The sequence below is a fragment of the Tursiops truncatus genome, chromosome 1 (genome assembly GCF_011762595.2).
Source record: "Tursiops truncatus isolate mTurTru1 chromosome 1, mTurTru1.mat.Y, whole genome shotgun sequence".
Classification (NCBI taxonomy): domain Eukaryota; kingdom Metazoa; phylum Chordata; class Mammalia; order Artiodactyla; family Delphinidae; genus Tursiops; species Tursiops truncatus.
The window spans coordinates 146,948,270-146,968,988 of NC_047034.1; the positions used below are offsets into that span (position 1 = coordinate 146,948,270).

General features: G+C 41.3%; 1 protein-coding gene across 1 annotated transcript in view; it reads left to right on the plus strand.

Annotated features, from left to right (window-relative positions):
- The window catches only part of ZSWIM5 (zinc finger SWIM-type containing 5), a 260,922-nt gene that overhangs the window by 194,236 nt on the left and 45,967 nt on the right, over positions 1–20,719 (plus strand). Inside the window, exons 3-4 of the mRNA XM_019937905.3 lie at positions 5,226–5,374; positions 6,619–6,769. Of these exons, the coding sequence (XP_019793464.1) occupies positions 5,226–5,374; positions 6,619–6,769 (300 nt within the window). The remainder of the gene's footprint in view (positions 1–5,225; positions 5,375–6,618; positions 6,770–20,719) is intronic.

Consider the following 20,719-nt stretch of genomic DNA (forward strand, 5'->3'; position numbering starts at 1 on the left):
CACAGAAGCATACCCATACACACTCATGAAAAGAGAAAAAGGGAAAAATGTATATATATATCATTGCTCCCAAAGTCCACCTCCTCAATTTGGGATGATTCATTGTCTATTCAGGTATTCCACAGATGCAGGGTACATCAAGTTGATTGTGGAGATTTAATCCGCTGCTCCTGAGGCTGCTGGGAGAAATTTCCCTTTCTTTTCTTTGTTCGCACAGCTCCTGGGTTTCAGCTTTGGATTTGGACCCACCTTGCGTGTAGGTCGCCTGGAGGCATCTGTTCTTCGCTCAGACAGGATGGGGTTAAAAGAGCAGCTGATTTCGGGGGCTCTGGCTCACTCAGGCTTGGGGGAGGGAGGGGTACGGATTCAGGGTGAGCCTGCGGCGGCAGAGGCCATCATGACATTGCAACAGCCTGAGCCGTGCCGTGTGTTCTCCCGGGGAAGTTGTCCCTGGATCATGGGACCCTGGCAATGGTGGGCTGCGCAGGCTCCCAGGAGGGGAGGTGTGGATAGTGACCTGTGCTTGCACACAGGCTTCTTGGTGGCTGCAGCAGCAGCCTTAGCATCTCATGCCCGTCTCTGGGGTCCGTGCTGATAGCCGCGGCTCACGCCCATCTCTGGAGCTCCTTTAAGCAGCACTCTTAATCCCCTCTCCTTGTGCAACAGGAAACAAAGAGGCAAGAAAAAGTGTCTAGCCTCTTCGGCAGCTCTAGACTTTTTCCCGGACTCCCTCCCACCTAGCTGTGGCGCACTAGCCCCCTTCAGGCTGTGTTCACCCAGCCAACCCCAGTCCTCTCCCTGGGATCCGACCTCCAAAGCCCAAGCCTCAGCTCCCAGTGCCCGCCCGCCCCAGTGGGTAAGCAGACAAGCCTCTCAGGCTGGTGAGTGCTGGTCGGCACCTATCTTCTGTGCGGGAATCCCTCCTCTTTGCCCTCCACACCCCTGTTGCTGCACTCTCCTCCGTGGCTCCAAAGCTTCCCCTCTCCACCACCTGCAGTCTCCACCCACGAAGGGGCTTCCAAGTGTGTGGAAACCTTTCCTCCTTCACAACTCCCTCCCACTGGTGCAGGTCCCATCCCTATTCTTTTGTCTCTGTTTTTCCTTTTTTCTTTTGCCCTACCCAGGTACATGGGGAGTTTCTTGCCCTTTGGGAGTTCCGAAGTCTTCTGCCAGCGTTCAGTAGGTGTTCTGTAGGAGTTGTTCCACATGTACATGTATTTCTGATGTATTTGTGGGGAGGAAGGTGATCTCCACGTCCTACTCTTCGCCATCTTGAAGCTCCCCCCAAAAGCAATCTTGAGAAAGAAAAATGGAGCTGGCAGAATCAGGCTCCTGGACTTCAGACTACACTACAAAGCTACAGTAATCAAGACAATATGGTATGGCACAAAAACAGAAATATAGATCAATGGAACAGGATAGAAAGCCCAGAGATAAACTCATGCACATATGGTCACCTTATTTTTAATAAAGGAGGCAAGAACATACAGTGGAGAAAAGACAGCCTCTTCAATAAGTGGTGCTGGGAAAACTGGACAGCTACATGTAAAAGAATGAAATTACAACACTCCCTAACACCATACACAAAAATAAACTCAAAATGGTTAAAAACCTAAATGTAAGGCCAGACACTATCAAACTCTTAGAAGAAAACATAGGCAGAACACTCTATGACATAAATCACAGCAAGATCCTTTTTGACCCACTCCTAGAGAAATGGAAATAAAACCAAAAATAAACAAATGGGACCTAATGAAACTTAAAAGCTTTTGCATAGCAAAGGAAACCATAAACAAGACCAAAAGACAACCCTCAGAATGGGAGAAAACATTTGCAAATGAAGCAACTAACAAAGATTAATCTCCAAAATTTAGACACAGCTCATGCAGCTCAATATCAAAAAAAGAAACAACCCAATCCAAAAATGGGCAGAAGACCTAAATAGACATTTCTCCAAAGAAGATATACAGATTGCCAACAAACACATGAAAGAATGCTCAACATCACTAATCATTAGAGAAATGCAAATCAAAACTACAATGAGGTATCACTTCACACTAGTCAGAATGGCCATCATCTAAAAGTCTACAAACAATAAATGCTGGAGAGGGTGTGGAGAAAAGGGAACCTTCTTGCACTGTTGGTGGGAATATAAATTGATACTGCCACTATGGAGAACATTATGAAGGTTCCTTAAAAAACTAAAAATAGAATTACCATATGACCCAGCAATCCCACTACTGGGCATATACCCTGAGAAAACCATAATTCAAAAAGAGTCATGTACCACAATGTTCATTGCAGCTCTGTTTTCAATAGCCAGGACATGGAAGCAACCTAAGTGTACATCGACAGATGAATGGATAAAGAAGATGTGGCACATATATACAATGGAATATTACTCAGCCATAAAAAGAAACAAAATTGAGTTATTTGTAGTGAGGTGGATGGACCTAGAGTCTGTCATACAGAGTGAAGTAAGTCAGAAAGAGAAAAACAAATACTGTACACTAACACATATATATGGAATCTAAAAAAAAAAAAAAAAGGTCATGAAGAACCTCGGGGCAAGATGGGAATAAAGATGCAGACCTACTAGAGAACGGACTTGAGGATACGGGGAGGGGGAAGGGTAAGCTGGGACAAAGTGAGAGTGTGGCATGGACATATATACACTACCAAACGTAAAATAGCTAGCTAGTGGGAAGCAGCCGCATAGCACAGGGAGATCAGCTTGGTGCTTTGTGACCGCCTAGAGGGGTGGGATAGGGAGGGTGGGAGGGAGACGCAAGAGGGAGGAGATATGGGGATATATGTATATGTATAACTGATTCACTTTGTTATAAAGTAGAAACTAACACACCACTGTAAAGCAATTATACGCCAATAAAGATGTTAAAAAATGCAACAGGTGTTTAAGAGAAGTAATTATAAAGTACTAAGAAGAGTGTTACTGCCTTTTTATGCATATGAGCATAAGATGGACATAGATTTGATGGTGGCAGTTGGGTATATAGCTAATTCAGTGAGGGGGTAAAAAAGTCCTGCCAAGTGAATTAAGCAATAGGTGAATTTTGGCAGCATTAACCTCTCTGTATACTTACTTTATGGTTTCCATTTCTCATTGCAGCCATGACTGTAGAGCTGAGGCAGTATTGATGAGAAGTAGTGTTTTCTGGCCAAAGAACAGGTTGTGGGGAGAGGAAAGGAAGTAAAGGATAAAAGCATAAGTAAAGTCATAAGGAAATGTCACTGACTTCTGCGAATACTAAGTTTCTAGCTGAAACATAGCGTAAGTATAGGAAAGGCAAGGTTAGAAACATAGTGTAAGTATAGGAAAGACAAGGTTAGAAATGAAGGAGCCTGACCGGGGAGGGTCCTGAATGCTAGGCTGAATTTGGACTTCATTTATTAAGAATAGTTTATCACTGAATACTTCTGAGCAGGGAAGTGATATGATCAGAACTCGGTTTAGAATAGTACATTTGAAGAAAAGTAGCATGTAGTAGATTCCATAAACTGGATGCTTATAGTGTTAATTAGTATTTATAGAATAAATTAATGTGTGAGCCCTCCTGATTCCCTGGAGAATAAGATGCACTAAAAAAGCTTAGCAGGGGCTTCCCAGGTGGCACAGTGGTTAAGAATCCGCCTGCCAATGCAGGGGACACGGGTTTGAGCCTTGGTCCAGGAAGATGCCACATGCCACGGAGCAACTAAGCCCATGTGCCACAACTACTGAGCCTGCACTCTAGAGCCTGCGAGCCACAACTGTTGAGCCCTCGTGCCACAACTACTGAAGCCCGCACACCTAGAACCCATGCTCCACAACAAGAGAAGCCACTGCAATGAGAACCCTGCGCGCCACAACGAAGAGTAGCCCCCACTCACTGCAACTAGAGAAAGCCCATGCACAGCAATGAAGACCCAACACAGCAAAAATAAATAAATTTATTTTAAAAAGCTTAGCAGAAGAGCAGCTTTTCTCTGCAGATTTCATTTAAGCAAGCCTTTGATCTAAGAGTACAAGAAGGTTGGTAGACGTACTGATGAAACACAAGATGAATTTGTAACCGACTGCATGACCACACCTATAGAATATTGACTTACAGTCTTTTGTCACTTGGAGACAGGGTTCTAAAAACTTATCATAGGACTTTGTCTTTGAGAAGATGACAGAAGAATATTCAGTTTTCATTCCACAAATATTTCCTAGGTGCTTGTCATATTACCAGCACTGTGCTATAGGTAATTCAACTGTGAGCAAGGAGCTAACAGGCTACTAGGGGAAAGGGATGCATAAATAACTAAAACTGTGTTTTAAGTGATGTTGCTGAGGTGAGCCCAGATATAAAAGATATCTTGAGTGCAAATTTGTAAAATTATATCACCATGTATATAACTCTGCCTGTGCTTCAGGGGCAAGTTTCTTTTTTCTTTTTCTTTTTTTTTTTTTTTGTGGCTGCATTGGATCTTCGTTGCTGTATGCAGGCTTTCTCTAGTTGTGGTGAGCGGGGGCTACTCTTCGTTGTGGTGCGCGGGCTTCTCATTGCAGTGGCTTCTCTTGTAGCAGAGCATGGGCTCTAGGTATGTGGGCTTCAGTAGTTCTGGCTCGTGGGCTCTAGAGTACAGGCTCAGTAGTTGTGGCACACAGGCTTAGTTGCTCCGCGGCATCTTCCAGGACCAGGGCTCGAACCCATGTCCCTTGCATTGGCAGGCGGATTCTTAACCACTGGGCCACCAGGGAAGTCCCCAGGGGCAAGTTTCTAGAAATTTAGAAGTGTTGACACCACTTGAGAAGCTACAATTTTATAGTGAGCTTTAAAAAGAGAATTTTTTATTTTCTAAGGAAGTATTTTTTAATTTTAAAATAATATGTGTGCTTTAAGGCTTATTTGAACTTCATAGAAAAACGAAAAAGAAGAAAAAATGTCATCCTCTTAGGGAAAAAAAATACATCACTATTTTCATGTTTGTGTATTTCCTTCTGGGCTTTTTCCCCCAGGATGGTATTTGTAGACTTTGGAAGAGGATACGACTGAGAGTTTAGTGAACATGATACTAGCATTAGCTCTCTTACGTTTGTTTAGGCCCACACAATTGACAAAGCCCAGATTAAGGCAGAATACCCATCTGTTTCTGAATATATTCACAGAGGGCCCCTCCTGCTGAATGTGTAGGGTAGGAACTCAAGGGATTCATTTCATCATTCCCATTCCTCACAGGTGCCCCTGACCCCACAGCTGGGGCCAGCATTGATGATGAGAACTGTTGGCATTTGGACGAGGAACAGGTGAAAGAACAAGTGAAGCTCTTTCTCTCCCAGGGTGGTTACTATGGCTCTGGAAAGCAACTCAATTCAATGTTTGCCAAGGTAAGATATGAAAAGTTTTTTTTTTTTTAAGTAAACTGGGCTCACCACACTTCTGGCTTCATGCGTTGTAGCTAGCTCACTTGACCTACCTGTACTGAATGCTTGAAAACTAACTGTGGGGAGGGGAGCTGAGCAGAGCAGACTTGAGCAGGTTGCATCCAGGGACCCCTACTGCCTCACCCTGGCAGTCCTCCTTCTGCTTAGCTCTCTAAGTGAGTTAGCATTCCTGGGGGGATTAGTAATGAAGCTACCTTCCCTCTGCTTTGAACCCAAGGCTGCCCGATGAGGCTTTAAAGAGACTTAGTATTTTGGAACTGGGGACTCTCACAGCAGGCTTTCTCTCTTTTTTTTTTTTCTTAACACCTTTAGTGAAATATAAATCACATAGCATAAAATTCACCCATTTTAAAAAGTGTACAATTCAGTGGTTTTTAATATATTCACAGATATGTACAGCTATCACCACAGTCAACTTTAAAACATTTTCATTATCTTAAAAAGAAACCCCATACCCTTTACCTATCACTCCCCTATTCCCCATGCCCCACTCCCCCAGCCCTAAGCAACCACTAATCTACTTTCTGTCTCTATAGATTTCCCTATTCTGGACTGGCTTCTTTCTCCTGGAATAGTATTTTAAAGTATTTAAAAACACATCCATGCTGTAGCATGTGTCAGTACTCCATTCCTTTTTATGGCCAAGTAATATTCCATTATATGGATACCACACTTTTTGTTTATCCATTTGTCTGTTGATGGGCATTTGGATTGTTTCCATTTTTTAGCTATTATAAATAATGCTGCTATAAACATTCTTGCACAACGTTTCTGTGTGGACATATATATTTTCATTTCTCTCTAGGCATGGAATTGATAGGCCATATGGTAGCTCTGTGTTTAATCATTTGAGGAATTTCTAGACTGATTTCCAAAGTGGCTACATCATTCTACATTCCCGCCAAACAATGTATGAGGGTTCTGATTTCTCTATATCCTTGCCAACACTTATTATCTGGCTTTTTGATTCTAGCCATCCTTGTGAGTGTGAAGTGGTATCTCATTGCCCACAGCAGCCTTTCTTGATACATGCGAAGAACTTACATACAGAACAAGAGGCCTTCTTTTTGGCTCTTTGGATATGCTGTGCTTAGTTACTTCATCTTCTCCTCCCCTCCTCCCCTTCTTTCTCCTCCTACTTTGTCATGATGTGCAGTCACCAACTCTTGCCCCTCCTTATGTGTCAGGTTCGAGAGATGCTGCGGATGAGAGATTCCAATGGAGCCAGGATGCTGACGCTAATAACTGAGCAGTTTATGGCTGACCCACGACTCACACTCTGGAGGCAGCAAGGAACAACCATGACAGATAAGTGCAGGCAGCTCTGGGATGAGCTAGGTAAGTCCGCATATCTCAGAGAAGTGCTCTGTCTATCCTATCAGCTTGCCCCCTGGCAATAGTGTTAGTGAACACTTGCCATCAGTCATTACATGGATCTTGCTAAGTGAACTTTAGCCCAATTGGCAGAAGATTTAGGCTCTACAGAGGCTATCCAGAGTAATTCTGAACTCACTTGTGTTTCTTCCACAGCATTGTGCTTTGCTATTGACATCTGCATTCTGTTCCAGATGTTACCACATAGAAGCCTTTGGTGAGAGAAAACCTTTGGCTTGGCTTCTGTTCCATGACATTAGCCTGGCTCTCCAGATACTTACCAAACTCACTTTTCTTGCTTTCCCTGGATCTGCTTTTCTTTATCACCCCGACAAACCTCTTAGACATAAGGCAGTTTCCAAGACTTGGGCCTTGGACTTCCATTCTTTCTCTATACTCCTTTGAGAACTCTTTTTTTTCAATAGCATGGCTTCAGAGTTTCCTTTATGATGATCTATCTCATCCTCATCTTCTTTCCACTTATCTGAGTTCCAGTCTCATATTAGCAACTGCCCTATGACCATTTCTCCTGAAAAAAATCTCCTGATCACCTCAAACTTGAGAAACCCAAAAATGAAATCAGGGCTTCTGTGAAAAGAGATTCCCCTGAACCTGGCATTGGCACCACCATTTCTTACTCTACCAAACTTGTTGTCAAGCACTCATTTTTTGTTCATTCCCTACATCCAGTCACCAAATTAATTTGATTCCTTGACCTTCAGAATGCAATTTAGTGTCCATTCACACTTTTTACTTCCCATCACCACTGATCTGGTTGAGGGCCTTGGGACTTTTTTTGGGGGGGGGGACTTTTAGATTAAATTAGACCTGTGGCCTCCTGACTAGCTTCTCTGTTCTAGATTCTTCTCATCAAGGCCATCTTCTTTAGTCATTATTTCTCTTTATCATTCCCCTGTTCCAAGGCTAGTTTTGCAGGGCTAATACTCAGCTCCTCCCCCTGTTTGCAGAATCCTCCATACTCTGAACTCACTATCCAGTCATGGCCCCACTCTTGGGTTATACTGGAAAACTTCCATATGACATATTCTAAAAGCTCTATTATAGCTTCTCCATATTCCCTCCAGCCCAGAAAGCAATGACAAACTTTCCACTCATACAAAATAGCACAAGAAAAAAACTAAAGTTTAGGGGCTTCCCTGGTGGCGCAGTGGTTGAGAGTCCGCCTGCCGATGCAGGGGACGCGGGTTCGTGCCCGCGTCTGGGAGGGTCTGGTCTGGGAGGATCCCGCGTGCCGCGGAGCGGTTGGGCCCGTGAGCCATGGCGCTGGGCCTGCGTGACCAGAGCCTGTGCTCCGCAGCAGGAGAGGCCACAGCGGTGAGAGGCCCGCATACCGCAAAAACAAACAAACAACAAAAAAAACAAACTAAAGTTTAGGATTTTAGTGAATTCCCCTGAAGCATATACATTATAGTCTTAGGGCTAAAAGCCATGGGGAATGAGGCTTAATGACTCTGGGACTATACTTGGTTACTTTGGGGCTACTGAGTGTGGGATTTTGATTTGGGTGCTAAGGCTTCTTGATATCACCTGGGGCACTAATGGCTTTGGAGTTCTCATTAATAATGAAGAGCTACATTATTGAGCGTTATGTGCCAGACTCTGTGTTAAAGATTGTACACACATTGTTTCATGTAATTCTGATAACAAACCTATGAGGTAATTGTGTGTTTGTTGCAAAGAAACAGAGACAGCTCTGGTTACTTCTGGATACAGAATAAAATAAAGAATTATAGAAAACTGTCTCTCTGACACAATCACACTTTCTGAACTACAGGAATGTTGAACTATTAGTCTAAAGTTACTGGTCCAACCAGTTGTGACCAGGGTCACAATGCATGGCAAGTTGGGAACAGCTTCTTACACTCTTTCCTCAGAAGGAATTGTAGGCATGGCCTTCCTTCTAGGGTAACATATCAGCTTAGGGGAGACAGATGAGCTCCAAAAAGTTACTTGTTCAAGGTCACACACTAGTAAGTGGTGGCTCTAACATCGGAACCCCAATCTGTCTGAATCCAAATCAAACATCCTTCTGCAACATCTCCCTCAGTTTCACCTTGTTATGTACTATTTTCCCCCAAAGTGCATGTTTCTTAAGAATTTGAAATTAGTCTTCAGAGAGTCAGTTTCATCTGAGGCCTGAATCTCTTGGGAATAATTTCTGTGACAATCATGGGATTGTTTTGTGGATTTGGGCTTGGCCTTTGGGGCAAAGGTAGGTGAGAGGAAGTAAGCAGAGCTAGATCCCAGTGCTTTTAATGCTTTTGTCATATACTTCGGTTCATTATGAAAAGCTCTTGATTGTGATATTTTCATATCTACGAAATTGCTATATCAACCTTCCAAGAAACTCTCAGCATTCTGCAAAGACAGTGGTTCCCAAACTTCTCAAAATAACCTGGAGTACTTGTTTAAACAGATTGCTGGGCCCTGTCCCCAGAGTTTCTGATTACATAGGTTGGAGTAGGGCCTGATAATTTGCATTTCTAACCAGTTCCCTGGGGATGCTGATGCCACGGTTCCAGAGACCACATTTTGAAAAACACTGCACTAAGAGAAGCCTTATTGGGTCAGACACTAGAGCAAGTGTATTCATGCTTCCCTTAATTACTCTGAGGGTTCCTTACTGGTCACAAGGCCTGCTCTTCTGGGGAGGGCCTCGACAGGGATTGTAGGAATTTAGAGGAGTGGGCTCACTACCTTCAGTTCCTGAACCAGAGATAACAGAAGCAATCAGACATGAAGTTTTCTCATCTCTCCGTGTCTGTACACATATGCCTTTTTTTTTTTTTTTTTTTTGCGGTACACGGGGCTCTCACTGTTATGGCCTCTCCCGTTGCGGAGCACAGGCTCCGGACACACAGGCTCAGCAGCCATGGCTCACGGGTCCAGCCGCTCTGCGGCATGTGGGATCTTCCCGGACCAGGGCATGAACCTGTGTTCCCTGCATCGGCAGGCGGACTCGCAACCACTGCGCCACCAGGGAAGTCCCCACATATGCTTTTAAAAATCTTCTTTTAAAATCTATAAAGTATCTCTGCTCCCATAAAAGGCCACTCCTTACATACTTGCTCTGGTTCCTATGCCATTTCCTTTTCTCAAGAATTTTGCTCCTCAGTTACTCCTTTCTCTGGCGTCATTAATTTCTCCCTCAATACTGGATCAGTTCCATCAGCATACAGATATGCTCTAATAGTTTCAGTCTCAAAAAAACAAGTGCCTTTGATGGTCCCATCCCCCTCTAATTACTGCCCCATTTCTCTTCTTCCATTCAAAACAACACTTTTTTTTTTTAACATCTTTATTGGAGTATAATTGCTTTACAATGTTTTGTTAGTTTCTGCTGTATAACAAAGTGAATCAAGCTGCACGCAGTTCCTCCAGCCCGAGGACAATGGCTGCCTGGGTCCCAGGAAGCGCAGTGCCCAATCTGAGCTTCTACTCCAGGTGGGCACCCTCACAGCCTTGTCTCTCAGGGCCCGGCTAAGGCCTGGGTTAGAGCCTTATGGAAGGTCTCTGGGCAGGGCTAGGGGGGCCTAAAGGATGTAGATTGCCACGTGGATGTGGCACAGGGAGTGCAGTCACCCTGCTTCTCTGGTTGTGTGAAGGCTGCAGAGCGTGCAGACAGACCTCCGTTGTGGCTGTTCAAGAAAGAAACCCGGGAGCACCCAGTGAATTTACGGACTAGTGAAAGTAATGGCCATTTACTGAGCACCTGTGAATCAGGTGCCACCAGGAGGCAGCACAAACTTGTTTTGGGATCTCACTCTCAGTGCCTGCAGTCATTCCGTCCCTTCCTAAGGTACTGTTACCCATCTGAACCAGTACCCAGCAGCCTTCTGTTTCCCCAAGAATCTTCATGTAGAGTGTATATGTTGATAAGGAAGCATCAAAGCCAATATTTTACCAGTTTTACAAGCTACCCCCATTTTCAACCATTAGCTCAAAAAAGGAAGTAATGAGATCAAAACCATTCAGTGAGACAGACCTATCAAGGATTTTAAAGGCTTGATGGTTATTTATCAAGATCCTGGATTGAGAAATCGATGCGTGGATAAGTTTTTGACTTGATTTTTGAACAGAATATCATTCTTTCCCCCAAACGTTATCAATCATGAGGTTGGAAGAATAGAAGAAATCAGAGTATGTCACATGTAGTAAGGCCGTGTGGCTGACAGGGTCTTGGTGCTCGGGCCGGGTGTCAGGCCTGCGCCTCTGAGGTGGGAGAGCCGAGGTCATGACATTGGTCCACCAGAGACCCCCTGGCTCCACGTAATATCAAATGGCGAAAGCGCTCCCAGAGATCTTCATCTCAACACTAAGACCTGGCTCCACTCAACTATCAGCAAGCTACAGTGCTGGACACCTTATGCCAAACAACTAGCAACACAGGAACACAACCCCACAGAGAGGCTGCCTAAAATTAGCAGAGAGGCTGCCTAAAATCATAATAAGGTCAAGGACAACCCAAACACACCACGGGATGTGGTCCTGCCCACCAGAAAGACAAGATCCAGACTCATCCACCAGAATACAGGCACTAGTCCCCTCCACCAGGAGGTCTACACAACCCACTGAACCAACCTTAGCCACTGGGGGCAGACACCAAAAACACCGGGAACTACGAACCTGCAGCCTGCAAAAAGGAGACCCCAAACACAGTAAGTTAAGCAAAATTAGAAGACAGAGAAATGCACAGCAGATGAAGGAGCAAGGTAAAAGCCCACCAGACCAAACAAATAAAGAGGAAATACGCGGTCTACCTGAAAATGAATTCAGAGTAATTTTAGTAAACATGATCCAAAATCTCGGAAATAGAATGGAGAAGATACAAGAAACGTTTAACAAGGACCTAGAAGAGATAAAGAGCAAACAAACAATGATGAACAACACAATAAATGAAATTAAAAATTCTCTACAAGGAATCAATAGCAGAATAAATGAGGCAGAAGAACAGATAAGTGACCTGGAAGATAAAATAGTGGAAATAACTACTGCAGAGCAGAATAAAGAAAAAAGAATGAAAAGAATTGAAGACGGTCTTAGAGAACTCTGGGACAACATTAAACACACCAACATTCGAATTATAGGGGTCCCAGAAGAAGAAGAGAAAAAGAAAGGGACTGAGAAAGTATTTGAAGAGATTATAGTTGAAAACTTTCCTAATATGGGAAAGGAAATAGTTAATCAGTCCAGGAAGCACACAGAGTCCCATACAGGATAAATCCAAGGAGAAACACTCCAAGACACATATTAATCAAACTATCAAAAATTAAATACAAAGAAAAAATATTAAAAGCAGCAAGGGAAAAACAACAAATAACATACAAGGGAATCCCCATAAGGTTAACAGCTGATCTTTCAGCAGAAACTCTGCAAGCCGGAAGGGAGTGGCAAGACATATTTAAAGTGAGAAAAGGGGAAAACCTACAAACAAGGTTACTCTACCCAGTAAGAATCTCATTCAGATTCGACCGAGAAATTAAAACCTTTACAGACAAGCAAAACCTAAGACAATTCACCACCACCAAACCAGCTTTACAACAAATGCTAAAGGAACTTCTCTAGGCAGGACACACAAGAGAAGGGAAAGACCTACAATAACAAACCCAAAACAATTAAGAAAATGTTAATAGGAACATACATAACGATTACCTTAAATGTAAAAGGATTAAATGCTCCCACCAAAAGACATAGACTGGCTGAATGGATACAAAAACAAGACCCGTATATATATGCTGTCTACAAGAGACCCACTTCAGACCTAGGGACACATGCAGACTGAAAGTGAAGGGATGGAAAAAGATATTCCATGCAAATGGAAATCAAGAGGAAGCTGGAGTAGCAATTCTCATGTCAGACAAAATAGACTTGAAAATAAAGACTATTGCAAGAGACAAAGAAGGACACTACATAATGATCAAGGGATCAATCCAAGAAGAAGATATAACAGTTGTAAATATTTATGCACCCAACATAGGAGCACCTCAATACATAAGGCAAAAGCTAACAGCCATAAATGGGGAAATCAGCAGTAACACAATCATAGTAGGGGACTTTAACACCCCACTGTCAACAATGGACAGATCATCCAAAATGAAAATACATAAGGTAACACAAGCTTTATATGATACATTAAACAACATGGACTTAATTGATATTTATAGGATATTCCATCCAAACACAATACACTTTCTTCTCAAGTGCTCAGAGAACATTCTCCAGGATAGATCATATCTTGGGTCACAAATCAAGCCTTGATAATTTAAGAATATTGAAATCGTATCAGGTATCTTTTCCAACCACAATGCTATGAGACTAGATATCAATTACAGGAAAAAATCTGTAAAAAATACAAACACATGGAGGCTAAACAATACACTACTTAATAACCAAGAGATCACTGAAGAAATCAAAGCAGAAATCCAAAAATACCTAGAAACAAATGACAGTGAAAACACGAAGACCTGAAACCTATGGGATGCAGCAAAAGCAGTTCTAAGGGGGAAGTTTATAGCAATACAATCCTACCTTAAGAAACAAGAACATCTCAAATAAACAACGTAACCTTACGCCTAAAGCAATTAGAGAAAGAAGAACAACAGCAAAAAAAAACCCCAAACTTAGCAGAAGGAAAGAAATCATAAAGATCAGATCAGAAGTAAATGAAAAAGAAATGAAGGAAATGATAGCAAAGATCAATAAAACTAAAAGCTGGTTCTTTGAGAAGATAAACAAAATTGGTAAACCACTAGCCAACTCATCAAGAAAAAAAAGGTGAAGACTCAAATCAATAGAATTCAAAATGAAAAAGGAGAAGTAACAACTGACACTGCAGAAATACAAAGAATCATGAGAGATTACTACAAGCAACAATATGCCTATAAAATGGACAACCTGGAAGAAATGGACAAATTCTTAGAAAAGCAGAACCTTCCGAGACTGAACGAGGAGGAAACAGAAAATATGAACAGACCAATCACAAGCACTGAAATTGAGACTGTGATTAAAAATCTTCCAAGAAACAAAAGCCCAGGACCAGATGGCTTCACAGGCAAATTCTATCAAACATTTAGAGAAGAGCTAACACCTATCCCTCTCACACTCGTTCAAAATATAGCAGAGGGAGGAACACTCCCAAACTCATTCTATGAGGCCACCATCACCCTGATACCAAAAACAGACAAAGATGTCACAAAGAAAGAAAACTACAGGCCAATATCACTGATGAACATCGATGCAAAAGTCCTCAACAAAATACTAGCAAACAGAATCCAACAGCACATTAAAAGGATCATACACCATGATCAAGTGGGGTTTATCTCAGGAATGCAAGGATTCTTCAGTATATGCAGATCAATCATTGGGATAAACCATATTAACAAATTGAAGGAGAAAAACCATATGATCATCTCAATGGATGCAGAAAAAGCTTTTGACAAAATTCAACACCCATTTATGATAAAAACCCTCCAGAAAGTAAGCATAGAGAGAACTTACCTCAACATAAAAAACGCCGTATATGACAAACCCACAGCCAACATTGTTCTCGATGGTGAAAAACTGAAACCATTTCCTCTAAGATCAGGAACAAGACAAGATTGCCCACTCTCACCACTATTATTCAACATAGTTTTGGAAGTTTTAGCCACAGCAATCAGAGAAGAAAAAGAAATAAAAGGAATCCAAATTGGAAAAGAAAAAGTAAAGCTGTCACTGTTTGCAGATGACATGATACTATACACAGAGAATCCTAAAGTTGCTACCAGAAAACTACTAGAGCTAATCAATGAATTTGGTAAAGTAGCAGGATACAAAATTAATGCACAGAAATCTCTGGCATTCCTATACACTAATGATGAAAAATCTGAAAGTGAAATTAAGAAAACACTCCCATTTACCACTGCAACAAAAAGAATAAAATATCTAGGAATAAACCTACCTAAGGAGATAAAAGACCTGTATGCAGAAAATTATAAGACACTGATGAAAGAAATTAAAGGTGATACAGATAGATGGAGAGATATACCACCTTCTTGGATTGGAAGAATCAACATTGTGAAAATGACTCTACTGCCCATAGCAATCTACAGATTCAATGCAATCCCTATCAAACTACCACTGGCATTTTTCACAGAACTAGAACAAAAAATTTCACAATTTGTATGGAAACACAAAAGACCCCGAATAGCCAAAACAATCTTGAGAACGAAAAACGGAGCTGGAGGAATCAGGCTCCCTGACTTCAAACTATACTACAGAGCTACAGTAATCAAGACAGTACGGTACTGGCACAAAAACAGAAATATAGATCAATGGAACAGGATAGAAAGCCCAGAGATAAACTCATGCACATATGGTCACCTTATTTTTGATAAAGGAGAAAAGACAGCCTCTTCAATAAGTGGTGCTGGGAAAACTGGACAGCAACATGTAAAGAATGAAATTAAAACACTCCCTAACACCATACACAAAAATAAACTCAAAATGGTTAAAGACCTAAATGTAAGGCCAGACACTACCAAACCTTAGAAGAAAACACAGGCAGAACACTCTATGACATACATCACAGCAAGATCCTTTTTGACCCACCTTCTAGAGAAATGGAAATAAAACCAAAAATAAACGGGACCTAATGAAACTTAAAAGCTTTTGCACAGCAAAGGAAACCATAAACAAGATGAAAAGACAGCCCTCAGAATAGGAGAAAATATTTGCAAATGTAGCAACTGACAAAGGATTAATTTCCAAAATTTACAAGCAGCTCATGCAACTCAGTATCAAAAAATCAAACAACCCAATCCAGAAATGGGCAGAAGACCTAAATAGACATTTCTCCAAAGAAGGTATACAGATTGCCAACAAACACATGAAAGAATGCTGAACATCATTCATCATTAGAGAAATGCAAATCAAAACTACAATGAGATATCATCTCACACCGGTCAGAATGGGCATCATCAGAAATCTACAAACAATAAATGCTGGAGAGGGTGTGGAGGAAAGGGAAACCTCTTGCACTGTTGGTGGGAATATAAATTGATACAGCCACTATGGAGAACAGTATGAAGGTTCCTTAAAAAACTAAAAATAGAACTACCATACGACCCAGCAATCCCACTACTGGGCATATACCCTGAGAAAACCATAATTCAAAAAGAGTCATGTACCACAATGTTCATTGCAGCTCTGTTTACAATAGCCAGGAAATGGAAGCAACCTAAGTGTACATCGACAGATGAATGGATAAAGAAGATGTGGCACATATATACAATGGAATATTACTCAACCATAGAAAGAAACGAAACTGAGTTATTTGTAGTGAGGTGGATGGACCTAGAGTCTGTCGTACAGAGTGAAGTAAGTCAGAAAAAGAAAAACAAATACTGTATGCTAACACATATACATGGAATCTTTAAAAAAAAAGTGGTCATGAAGAACCTAGGGGCAAGACGGGAATAAGGACGCAGACCTACTAGAGAATAGACTTGAGCATACGGGGAGGGGGAAGGGTAAACTGGGACAAAGTGAGAGAGTGGCATGGACATATATACACTCCCAAACGTAAAATAGATAGCTAGTGGGAAGCAGCTGCATAGCACAGGGAGATCAGCTCGGTGCTTTGTGACCACCTAGCGCGGTGGGAGGGAGGGAGACGCAAGAGGGAAGAGATATGGGGACATAGGTATATGTATAACCGATTCACTTTGTTATAAAGCAGAAACTAGCACACCATTGTAGAGCAATTATGCTCTAATAAAGATGTAAAAATAAATAAATAAAATAGATAGCTAGTGGGAAGCAGCCGCATAGCACCGGGAGATCAGCTCAGTGCTTTGTGACCACCTAGAAGGGTGGGTGGGATAGGGAGGAGGGGAGGGGGATGCAAGAGGGAGGGGATATGGGGATATATGTATACGTATAGCTGATTCACTTTGTTATAAAGCAGAAACTAACACACCATTGTAACGCAATTATACTCCAATAAAGATGTTAAAAAAAAGTGAATCAGCTATACGTATACATATATCCCCATATCCCCTCCCTCTTGAGCCTCCCTCCCACCCTTCCTATCCCACAAAACAACACTTCTTGAAAACCTTGTCTGCAGTCACTCTTTCCATTTGCTTACCTCCAATTCTCTCCCGAGCCCGCTGCAATTGAGCTTCCATTGCTCATTGTTGCCACTCTACTGACAAGTAGCTCTTGCTACAGTCACCAGTGACTTCCATATTGCAGTGGCTACTTCTCTGTTGTTATTTTACTTGACCTCTTAGCAGTTTTCAATAAAATTGACCATACCCATCTTGAAACGTACTCTCTTAGCTTTCATAACCCCACACACCCTCCTGGGTTTCCTCCCACATTCTGGCTACTTTCTGTCACACTGCTTTGTAGGCTCCTCTTCCTTTTCTCAATCCTTCTAAATATTGAGTATTCTGCAGTACCCACTGCCCTGTCTACATTCTGTACCTAAGTGATCATATTCAGTCCCATGGCTTTAAATATAATCTAGATGTAGGCAAGTCACAGATTTATGTCTCTAGCTCTGACCTTTCTCTTGAGCTGTAGGCTCAGTGTCCAGCTTCCCACGATGTCTAAGAAACATCTCAAACGTAACATGACCATCACAGAACTCTTATTTTTCCCGCCAAAGCCTAATTTTCCCCATCTCAGTACAGGGTCGTGAGATGTATCTAGCTGCTCAAGAAGAAAATCTGAGTCATCCTAGGTTCCCTCTGTTTTCTACCTTCTACACCCAATCCAAGTCCTGTTGACCCGCACAGTTGGAAGACTGAATAAGATAATATATATAAAGTGCCTATTATAATGCGTAGCCCATAAAAAGAAATAGTCGCTATTATTTATTATTATATTTAATATATAATAATTATGTAAAATTTTAACTTCCATAGTACCTACACTTGGTTAGAGTTTTTGATGCTTTTTTTTTTAAACAGCTTTATTGGAGTATAATTGCTTTACAATGGTGTGTTAGTTTCTGCTGTATAATAAAGTGAATCAGCTATACATATACATACATCCCCATATCTCCTCCCTCTTGCTTCTCCCTCCCATCCTCCCTATCCCACCCCTCTAGATGGTCACAAAGCACGGGGCTGATCTCCCTGTGCTATGCAGCTGCTTCCCACTAGCTATCTATTTTACATTTGGTAGTGTATATATGTCCATGCCACTCTCTCACTTTGTCCCAGCTTACCCTTCCCCCTCCCCGTATCCTCAGGTGATGCTTTTTTTAAGTTGCTGGAAAATCTGCTTTTGGATCATGGTAACACAGTCCCTACATGCCTGTTACGTGTAGGCACCTGCAGGATTTTTTGCCTTGTCTCTTTCTTAGAGATGCAGCAATCTCTTGAGTTTGTTTTAAAACAAATCCATAATGACTTAGTAAAACAGAAAACTCATTTTAAACTTACAGGTGGAAGTACTCACTTTCTAGGGATCCCCTTTTTAATATTTCAGTGCCTAGGAAATGGTAACTCCTTGATGACTGTAGTTAGTTCCCTGCTTTTTTTGCCTGTTAAGCCTCTCTCAACTCACCCAATCTGTTTTCTGTTCCTGTTATCCTATTGATTTTGCCATTCATAAGGCCAAGTTTAATGGCCTCTCTTTGGTTCTCGTTATACTTACGAAGATTAAATGTGAAAATCTTTTACTTCACTATAAACAAAAAGCACATCTTAAACTGTAAAGTAAATGTTTCTTACTAATACTGACACTCTGCCTCATTAGACATTGCTAATTGGCTTGTGTGTCACTAATTTCTCCTGGTTCTTCCATCTCTCTTATCTTTCTTTCTTAATCTCTTTTGCTTATTCCTCCTTCTCCTCTGCTCATTACTTAAAAATTGGTGCTTCCTCAAAATTGTGCTCTTAGCGCTCCTCTTCCCGCATCTTAAATGATGAGGTTTTCTTATCTTTTTTGTTTGTTGGTGGGTGGGACCCTATCCCTACATTAATTTTACAAGAACCAGCAAACAGTGTAACACAGACACCATAGGAAAAGACTACAATGTGAAGAAAAAAATTTTTTTCTTGAGGTTTATACAGGCCTTTAGCACTCTTAAATTCTAAAAGTAGAGAAAGTAATTTTTATGATCTGAATATTTGTGCATCTTTCTTACTGTCACACGGTTAGAAATTTTTTACCTCCTTTACCTCCTATATATTAGGGATTTCCTGCCACCTGGTGTTCAGAAAGGACACTGTAATTGGTAGGAACTCACAGTCCCAATAGTACTAAAAGCTAACATGCTAGATGACAAAAATTTTCTACCAAAACGAAAAAACATCCAATAGACTTAATATCCAAAGAAACTAAAATGACTCATGAGAACGTCTTTGTCTTCACTTATGTCCTTTCCCCTGTTTGGGTATATACCGTCCCTCGATCTCTCCGCCCAAACCACTCCTATTTATCTCTTGTTCTTCTTTCAAAATGAAGTAATACATGTATACAGGTTAAAATGTCAAAGAGTTCTACAAACTTTATAATAAAAAACAATATTCCTATGCCATATTCCTTCACATTGTCAGTTCCTACTTCTCAGAAAGAGCAATTTTTAATTCTTTCAGCTGCTTTTTCTAACATGCCTCCACATTTCTAAATAACTGTTCTTTCTTGATTTTTTAATTCTAGGTATTCTCTTTTTATTCCTACAATAAAAGATGAAGATTTACCTCTCTAAGGGTCACACCATTATATTCTCTCCCAAACAGGCTTTCTCATTCTTTTCAATGTGGATAGGCTGAGCATGTTCCACATCTTTAAGTTCTGCTTCCTTTTTGATTCACAGTTCTGTCTTTAAATAATTTCTTTCTTCTTGCATTTTACTATAAGCAGTCAAGAGAAACCAGGCTGCTCCTTCAACACTTTGCTTAGATATTTCCTCAGCTAATTTTTTTACTCACAAGTTCTACCTTCCACAAAACGCTAGGACATGAACACCATGTCTGGATTATAAGCCTGTCACAGTTTTCTCAGAACCAAATAGGGAAAGAGGGTTGGATGGTGGGGGTAAGTGTGTCCATTTGTACAATATGTATATTTTTCTTACTCCCTCAGTTTTTCGCATGGAAACCTCACCCTCAGTTGTACACAGTATTCCCAATCCAGAGCCTCTCCGAATCTATCTTTCCAGTGAGTAAAGCTCTGGTTTTCTTCCAGGAGAGAGAATGAACAGGCACTGAGCTACCCTGAATAGAGGAGGAAGTCTGTGATCCTGAGACCTTTGACAAATTTCTAACCTGTTCCACTATATTTCGGCCCCACTTTCAGCGGGGCTCTGCAGCATGAATCAGTCTGCTGCTGGGCTTTCCTAACTGCTGATGGCGTTTTCAACTTTCTTCTGCTATGTCAGCTATCTCTCATCCACATGCCTTCCAGATTCCCAATTTTATGACTCTTCTCTTTCATCTCTCCCATTCTATGTGTCTATGTGAGTTTATGCCTGTTCTTATCCCTCTACTTTCATTTTAGTGAAGTATCAAGAGGGACTGATGATGAGCATATGTATTTAGTTAGCCATTTTTTAACTAGAATTAACTCATGTTTATTCTTCAAGGACAAACTCAAATGTTATAACTTTTCCTGACCCCATCTACAGAGTTAATTGTTCCATCATACATATTCTCATAGCATTTTATATGTGGTTATAATAGCATTTACTATGCTTTAGTATAATTATTTTTTGAGGGACTCCTAATTATAATCCCCTTAAGAACCATCATTATATAATACTATTATATTACATAGTGTAGTTTCTTTTTCACTGTGGATTTGAAAAACTGAATTGAGCCAATAGAAATGAATTTTCATCACCTCTAGTTAGTACCTGAAATTGAGGCTTAAATGGTCTTTCAAAACATTCCTATT